The sequence below is a fragment of the Zingiber officinale genome, chromosome 8B, assembly GCF_018446385.1.
Source record: "Zingiber officinale cultivar Zhangliang chromosome 8B, Zo_v1.1, whole genome shotgun sequence".
Taxonomy (NCBI): domain Eukaryota; kingdom Viridiplantae; phylum Streptophyta; class Magnoliopsida; order Zingiberales; family Zingiberaceae; genus Zingiber; species Zingiber officinale.
The window spans coordinates 110,007,902-110,015,889 of NC_056001.1; the positions used below are offsets into that span (position 1 = coordinate 110,007,902).

Sequence of the window (7,988 nt, forward strand, 5' to 3'; positions counted from 1 at the left end):
TTCTAAAACACAAATCTCTTCTACTTGGAAGAAGTTCAAAAGACAAGTTCCTAAAACAAATCCTTTTAAGCTAAATCAGGTTGCAAAATGAAACTCAGACAATTAACATCCTCATGTCTACAGCAACAGTTTCATGATATAGAATATGAAAATAGCAAGTGAACTATATGAAAACTAGGACAAGATTGGATCAATATCATTGCTTAACCAGCCATAAAAGCCACACCCAAATAAATCATGGCATTCATTAGCAGTCTGGATTGTTCCCTTTGAACTCAGGTACAATTGATAAGACTTCAAGCAGTTTGGGTAATTTATCTTTGTAAGGGAGCACATACTTCTTCAAAAAAATTGGATCAGGCAATGAGAAAAATATATGTATCTTGTCTTGTGAAGTCCATAACCCTTCAGATTTCAATATCTCCATCACATGAAATCGAGGAATTAACCTCTTTTCCCAACTCAATAATAAAGCCCCTGGATGCTTAGCAATATCTGAAGGTGTGCTTCCAACAATTTTGATGAAAAATTCCATCTTTCTCTGTAATGCCTCAGCGGAAAACCATAAAAATGTTGGACATTTCTGGATTGCAGAAATGAATTCCGAGTTTGACCAACCCAAGCTGTTCATGAGCTTGACAAGGGCCTCAAATTTTTCCCTGCTGACCCTGTGCAGCGCGCTGAGGACCCAGAGGTACATCCTAGATTCTCGGGGAACTCCAAGCCCGTCAGTTCTATCTACCAGAGCCCGGAGAGCATCTGGGTTCTGGGCGACGAAGCTGGGTTGCCTTTTAATGACTAGAGAAGCCCGGTCTTCAGGAATGCCACATTCATCCCGTAAGAAGTTAATGTTGGGGCGCACTACATTCTCAATGTTGCTGCTAAAAAACCATCCACTCCTCCGGAGATGCTTGAGAAGCATCTCCTTCGATCCCAATAAACTTTCCCAAACCTTAAATCGGGGGAGAAACCCGTTCTCGCTGTTGGAGCCAATAACTATAGGGTGCCGCCGAACGATAGCGATGATGTCGGACTCAGATAATCCCATTTCACGCAAAAGTTTAAACTTTGGGGCGAGGTTCGTCTCCACATCCCAGCCGAGCAATCCTGGTTTCCAAGCTATTACCCTTCTCAGATTAGTATCATCAAGGCCCTGAGATCTGAAGAATCCAAGAACGGCGTCGGCCTTCTCCGTGGACTGACTACGAGGGAGCGACTTAGAGACCTTGGAAGCAACGTCGGCGGAGAACCCGCATGAATTCATGAGGTATTCGACGATGAAGTGGGGATCGGGAGAAGCGGTGGCGCCTGAGGAGGCGGAACTGTCGTTGGAGAAGAGGACGCGACGGAGTAGCGTAGACGGAGGAAGAAAACGGTGGCGGACGGGAAAGCGAAGCATCGCGTGGTTACCCTGTCCGACCCAGAGAAGAGGAAACCGTAAAACCCTACTTGAACCACTTCTTCCGGGTCAACTTCACATTTGCTCCCCTAAATGTTTCAATTTTCTTAAATCTACCCACGAACTGGGAAATCAGAATCAATTAGGATTCCAAGGGAAAAAAACACTGGTAACACCCTGCTTGAAGGAAAAAACATAAGAATTTTCATTAAAAGAATGATAATCCCAATTAATCTTAATAGTTTCATGAAAATTTTCCATCGGTCATTAGGATAAATCAGAAAGCTTGCGTGGTAGCCAATCCAGACGCCCAGCATCCTTTGATTGCGCTCTTCATTTGGAGGAAAATTTCTGTAAATACGCCGTAGCTCGAGATCGAACCGCGAGTGTCTGAGTGACAAACTAGATGTCCTACCACAATACCATACCCCGGGGACAAAAAATTATATGGGTAAAAGTATTCGAACCTGATACCTCAGTCAAAAAAAGACACAATATTATAACCAGAGCATTCCAGATTACCTTAGTTTGATGGATGGAAGATTGAGACAGAAGCCTTTTCTCTTCTAAAATATATGGTTTCTCACTAGTGTTTATAATTTTTAGCGGACAATTTTTAAAATGCAGCGATCTTCCACTTGAAATATATTTTTAATCCTAGTGAATTATTACGCAGTTTCTTTTCTTTTGATTCAACTGATCTTGTTTATAATCACTGTACAACTCGAATGACTTAACTATCAGAATCTCAGCCAAATATAATTCAAATACATGAATAGGAACTCTTTCCTCACAATGAAAGCGCTTGCAATCTGAATTTATGCTCCTTCAACTTTCAAAAACATTAACCAATTGTGGCCCGGCATACATCAAACTCTGCTTGTAGAAAGGGGGAAAACATAGCCTTTGGTCGTTCTAACAGACAAATCTCTTCTAAACGGAAGGAGTTCAACTGACAAGGTCCCCAAAACAGATCCTTTTCAGCTAAATCAGATTGCAAAATGGAACTGACACAACTAGCATCCTAATGTCTACAGCAAGAGCTACATTCATGATATAAAATAAGAAAATAGCAAGTAAATTATATGAAAAACTAGGACAAGATTGTATCAATATTGTTGCTTATGCAGTCATAAAAATCATACCCAAACATTCATTTGCAGTATGAATTAATCCCTTTTAACTCAGTTAAAATTCACAAGATTTCAATCAGTTGGGGTAATTTATTGTTGCGAGGGTGCACATACTTCTCCAAAAATTTTGGTCCCGGTGATGAGAAAAATGTATGAAGCTTGTCTCGTGAAGTCCATAACCCTTCATATTACAATATCTCCATCACATGTCGAGGAGTTAACCTCTTTTCCAAACTCAATTGTAAAACCACGGGATGCTTAGCAATGTCTGAAGGTGTGCTTCCAACATTCTTGATTAAAGAGATAACCACTGGATGCTTAGCAATGTCTGAAGCATGGGGTGCCTTCTAAGGACAAGAGATAACTGGTCTTCAGGAATTCCACATTCACAGCGTAAGAAGTTCATGTTAGAGCGAACCACATTCTCAATGTTGCTGCTCAAAAACCATCCACACCTGCGGAGATTCTTGTGGAGGATCTCCTTCGATCCAAATAGACTTTCCGAAACCTTTAGTCGAGGAAGAAGTGTACTGGAAGTTGAGGCCGATAATTGTGGGGTGCAGCAGAATGACATCAATGACTTCGGACTCAGATAACCCCATTTCTCGCAAAAATTCAAACTTTGGAGTGAGGTTCTTCTCCACATCCCAGCTGAGCAATCCTGGCCTCCAAGATATTACCTCTCTGAGATTAGCGCCATCAAGGCCCTGAGATCTTAAGAAACCATGAACAACATCGGGGTTCTCAGTGGACACATTGTTGATGCATGTACTCATGAGATACTTGACCATGGACTGGGGATCGGGAGAAGCGGTGGCACTTGCGGAGGAGGCGGAAGTGCCGGTGCAAAAGTAGACGCCACCGAGATGGAGAAACAAACAATAGTGAACTAAACTCTGCAAGCAAATAAAAACACAAAAAAAATAGGGTAGATCAGGAATTGTTGAGAGCGAGTGCCACTAGATTTCCATATATCATACAATTTGAGAATTTGAAGTTGATACACTAATTATTGTCTTGGATGCCAGACAAATCAATAGGACACAGTGAGAAGAATGGCAATTACCAGTGCCATGAACATTGATTTACTATACTATTCATTTGAAGAATTAATTTATGATGATCTATTGACAATATATATAATGTTGCTATATTCAACTGATTAATTTCACATTATCTAGAAAAAGGCCAGACAGGTAATTCAGGCAAAAAAAATGTTTAATACAGTGCTGGTTAATGTCGATTGTTGTTGCTCTCAATATGACCGTAACCTTCAAGGGCCCTCTGTCATTGTTTGCCTTATTGCTACATGGCCTCTACTATGCAACCTCTCGTCCTTAGTCTCCTCACCAACTCATTAAGTGGCCACCTGCTTGCTCCATAAGCGCATCATGGACCTCCATGTTGAAGATGAAGTTCCCTTTTCTGGTTAATCCAGTGTAGTTGTTGAGAGAATGTTGAAGGACAGTTGAGACTTGGGAGGAGCTAAGTGCTTCCTTTGAGGTTTTGATTCAATTTAGTTCGATTTGATTCAATATAATTCGATTTAAATAAAAATAATAATAATTTAGAACAAGAATGGTTCAATATCATTGCTTATCCAGAAAAGAAACTCATACCCAAATAAACACTTCAGCTGTTGGATATTCCTCTCAAACTCAGCTACAACTCACAAGACTGCACGCAGTTTGGGTAATTTATCTTCGTAAGGGAGCACATACTTCTGCAAAAAAATTGGATCAGACAATTTGAAAAATCTATGTAGCTTGTTTGTTGACTTCCATAACCCTTCAGATTTCAATATCTCCATCACACGAAATCGAGGAATCAACCTCTTTTCCAAACTTAATCCCAAAGGCACCGGGTGGTGAGCAATGTCTAAAGGTGCAATCCCAACATCATTGACCAAAAATTCCATCTTTCCATGCAATGACTCTATGGAAATGTTTAAAAATTTTGGAAATGTCTTGATTGCAGTAATGAAATCCGAGTTCGACCAACCAAAACTGTTCATGAGCTTGACTTGGGCTTCAAATTTTTCCCTGCTGACCCCGTGCAGCACAGAAAGGATCCAGAGGAACATCTTAGATTCTCGGAGAATTCCAATCCCGTCAGCTCTATCTACTAGAGCCCGGAGGGCAGCTGGGTTCTGCACGATGAAGCTCGGGTGCCTTCTAACGACAAGAGAAACCCGCTCTTCAGGAATGCCACATTCATCCCGTAAGAAGTTCAAGTTAGGGCGTACCACATTCTCAATGCTGTTGCTCATAAACCTTTTACACCTACGGAGATTGTAGAGGAGGATCTCCCTCGATCCAAAAAGACTTTCCCAAACCTTCAATTTGGGGAGAAGTGTGTTCTGGACGTTGAGAGAAAGAATGATGGGGTGCAGTATAACGACATTGACGGCGTCAGACTCAGAGAACCCCAAGTCGCGCAAAAAATTGAACTTCGGAGCGAGTTTCGTCTCCACATCCCAGCCGAGCAATCCTGGTTTCCCAGCTATTATCCTTCTCAGATTAGCACCATCAAGGCCCTGAGATCTGAAGAATCCAAGAACGGCGTCGGCGTTCTCAGTGGACTGAATACTACGAGGGAGCAACTTGGAGGCCTTGGAAGAATCGTCGGCGGAGAACCCGCATGTATTCATGAGGTACTCGACCATGAAGTGGGGATCCGGAGAAGCGGTGGTGCCTGAGGAGGCGGCGGAAGTTCCGGTGGAGAAGACGACACGACGGATATGCGTCGACGGAGGGAGCGCATGGCGGCGGACTAGGGAGCGAAGCATCAGATCGGCGCGCCGTCCGACCAGGTAGGTTCGTCGCAAATATAACCCAGAGAGGAGACTCTAAAGCCCTAATTGAGACACTGGTTCGGTTCCGGGTCAACTTCACATTTTCCCTGTTTCACTTTTCTTAAATCGGCCCACGAACTGGAGAGCATAACCCAGAAGGATTCCCAAAGAAAAAAAAACTGATAAATCCAACTAACCCAGGTGAATTTTCTATTGGCTGTAAAGTAAATCCCAAAGAACATCTCCTAAGTGTTTATATTATTTTTTTGACAGTCGATTTTTAAAATGCAATGATCTTCTTCTTGAAATATGTTTTTAATCCTAGTGAATTTTTGAAATTTTAAAACACTTATAGAGGACAAAGATAATAACAATAATAACATGATATAAGTCCCAACTATTCAGAATACTCTTACAACAATGAACAGTTTGCAATATTGTATAGATAGTAATACTCAGATCCTTTATAACTATGAATTATTACAAATAGAGTTTCTTTTCTTTTGATTCAACTAATCTTGTTAATAATCACTGTACAACTCAATAGGATGACTCTTTCCTCACAATTAAGAATATCATTTTCAATACAGCTTAATGAAGGCGCTTGCAATGTGATTTATGCACCTTCAACTTTCAAAAACATTAACCAATTGTGGCCCAGCATACATCCAACTCTGCACATCAAAAAGGAACAAAATCACCTTTGGTCATCCTAAAAGACAAATCTCTTCTAATTGGAAGGAGTTCAACTGAGAAATTCCCAAAACAAATCCTTTTCAGTTAAATCAGGTTGCAAAATGTAACTCAGACAACTAACATCCTCATGTTTACAGTGACAGTTACATTCATGAAGTAGAATATGAAAATAGCAAGTAAACTATATGAAACCTAGGACAAGATTGGATCAATAGAGTTTATTATGCAATCATAAAAATCAAACATTCATTCACAGTCTGGATTGTTTCCCTTTGAACTCAGTTACTACTCACAAGACTTCAAGCAGTTTGGGTAATTTATCTTCGTAAGGGCGCACATACTTCTGCAAAAAATTTGGATCAGACAATAAGAAAAATCTATGTAGCTTGTATGTTGACTTCCATAACGCTTCAGATTTCAAAATCTCCATCACACGAAATCGAGGAATTAACCTCTTTTCCAATCTTAATAATAAAATCCTTGACTGCTTAGCAATGTCTAAAGGTGCCATTCCAACATCCTTGACTAAAAATTCCATCTTTCTCTGCAATAACTCTGTGGAAAGCCATAAAAAAGTTGGATTTTTCTTGATTGCAGCAAAGAAATCCGAGTTCAACAAACCCAAACTGTTCATGAGCTTGGCATGGGCCTCAAATTTTTCGTTGCTGACCCTGTGAAGCACGGAAAGGATCAAGCAGAGCATCCCGGATCCCCGGGGAATTCCAATCCCTTCAGCTCTATTTACCAAAGCTCTGATGGAATCTGGCTTCTGCACGATGAAGCATGGGTGCCTTCTAAGGAGAAGACATACCCGCTCTTCAGGAATACCACATTCATCAAATAAGAAGCTCATGTTAGGGCGTACCACACTCTCAATGCTGGTGCTCAAAAACCATCCACACCTCCGGAGATTCCTGCTGAGGATCTCTCTCGATCCCAATAGACTTTCCCAAACCTTCAATCTGGGAAGTAACGTGTTCTGGAAGTTGAGGCGAATAATGACGGGGTGCAGCAGAACGGCATTGATGACGTCGGAGCCAGATAACCCCATGTCGCGCAAAAATTTAAACCTTGGAGCGAGGTTCGTCTCCACATTGCAGCCGAGTAAACTTGGTCTCGAAGCTATTATTTTTCTGAGCTTAGCGCCATCAAAGCCCTGAGATCTGAAGAAACCAACAACAACGTCGGGATTCTCAGTGGACTGAATACGGAACGGGAGCGACTTGGAGACCTTGGACGCATCGTCAATGGAGAACCCGCATGTACTCACGAGATACTCGACCATGAAGTGGGGATCGGGAGAAGCGGCGACGCCTGCGGAGGAGTCGGAAGTGCCGGTGCAGAAGAAGACGCGACAGAGCTGGGACGGCGGAGGGAGCACATGGCGGCGGACGAGGGAGCGAAGCATCGCGCCGGCCGACCAAGGCACTTCGTCACAAATGTAACCCAGACCGAAACGTAAAACCCTAATTGAAACAATTCATCCGGGTTAACTTCACATTTGACCCCCTGTATGATTCAAATTAATTCAGTTTAAATAGTAATTTAGAATGGAAAAGCAAGAAGATTATTTGTGAAAAAAAAATTATCCTTTGAGAAATAACAAAATATAGTGCGGTCTTTTGAAAATTTCATAATATTAAATAAGCCTTTTGATAAATTATCAAACACCAGTACATCAAGTCAATCAAAACTCAAAAGTGTTTTGGTTCATCTAATTAGCTGAGTAATTTTTATTATTATGTTATATACACACACGGTCTCCGAACTTCACTTTCGCAACTGTCTTCACGATTGAGACAACTCAGGCACCTAGAATCGCTGAGGACTCATTGATTTCTGATACCCTGAGCGATTTCAGACGTCCCTGAGTGATTTCAGACGTCCCAAATCTTCTCAGTCACGTGTATATATATATATATATATATATATATATATATATATATATAACTGTATAACTATACAG

General features: G+C 41.3%; 3 protein-coding genes across 4 annotated transcripts; all 3 read right to left on the reverse strand.

The window, feature by feature from the left end:
- Positions 1 to 247: 247 nt before the first annotated feature.
- LOC122014181 lies at positions 248 to 1,399 on the reverse strand. Its single transcript, XM_042570360.1, has one exon. It carries the CDS (start codon positions 1,397 to 1,399, stop codon positions 248 to 250), a length of 1,152 nt encoding a protein of 383 aa, XP_042426294.1.
- Positions 1,400 to 2,456: 1,057 nt separating this feature from the next.
- Positions 2,457 to 5,431, reverse strand: LOC122016762 (transcription termination factor MTERF15, mitochondrial-like). 2 transcript variants are annotated; one of them, XM_042574159.1, is made up of 3 exons: positions 4,778 to 5,431; positions 4,152 to 4,703; positions 2,457 to 3,428 (listed from the first exon to the last, which is right to left on the reverse strand). In XM_042574159.1, exons 1-2 carry the CDS (start codon positions 5,318 to 5,320, stop codon positions 4,650 to 4,652), a joined length of 597 nt encoding a protein of 198 aa, XP_042430093.1. In that variant the 5' UTR covers positions 5,321 to 5,431; the 3' UTR covers positions 2,457 to 3,428; positions 4,152 to 4,649. The 2 variants fall into 2 exon arrangements, with proteins under 2 accessions (XP_042430093.1, XP_042430092.1); XM_042574158.1 differs by having other exon boundaries at positions 4,152 to 5,426.
- Positions 5,432 to 5,630: 199 nt separating this feature from the next.
- Positions 5,631 to 7,479, reverse strand: LOC122016761. The gene is made up of 2 exons (XM_042574156.1): positions 6,316 to 7,479; positions 5,631 to 6,000 (listed from the first exon to the last, which is right to left on the reverse strand). The coding sequence occupies exons 1-2, from the start codon at positions 7,428 to 7,430 to the stop codon at positions 5,943 to 5,945; spliced, it is 1,173 nt and encodes a 390-aa protein (XP_042430090.1). The 5' UTR covers positions 7,431 to 7,479; the 3' UTR covers positions 5,631 to 5,942.
- Between the last annotated feature and the right edge of the window lie 509 nt (positions 7,480 to 7,988).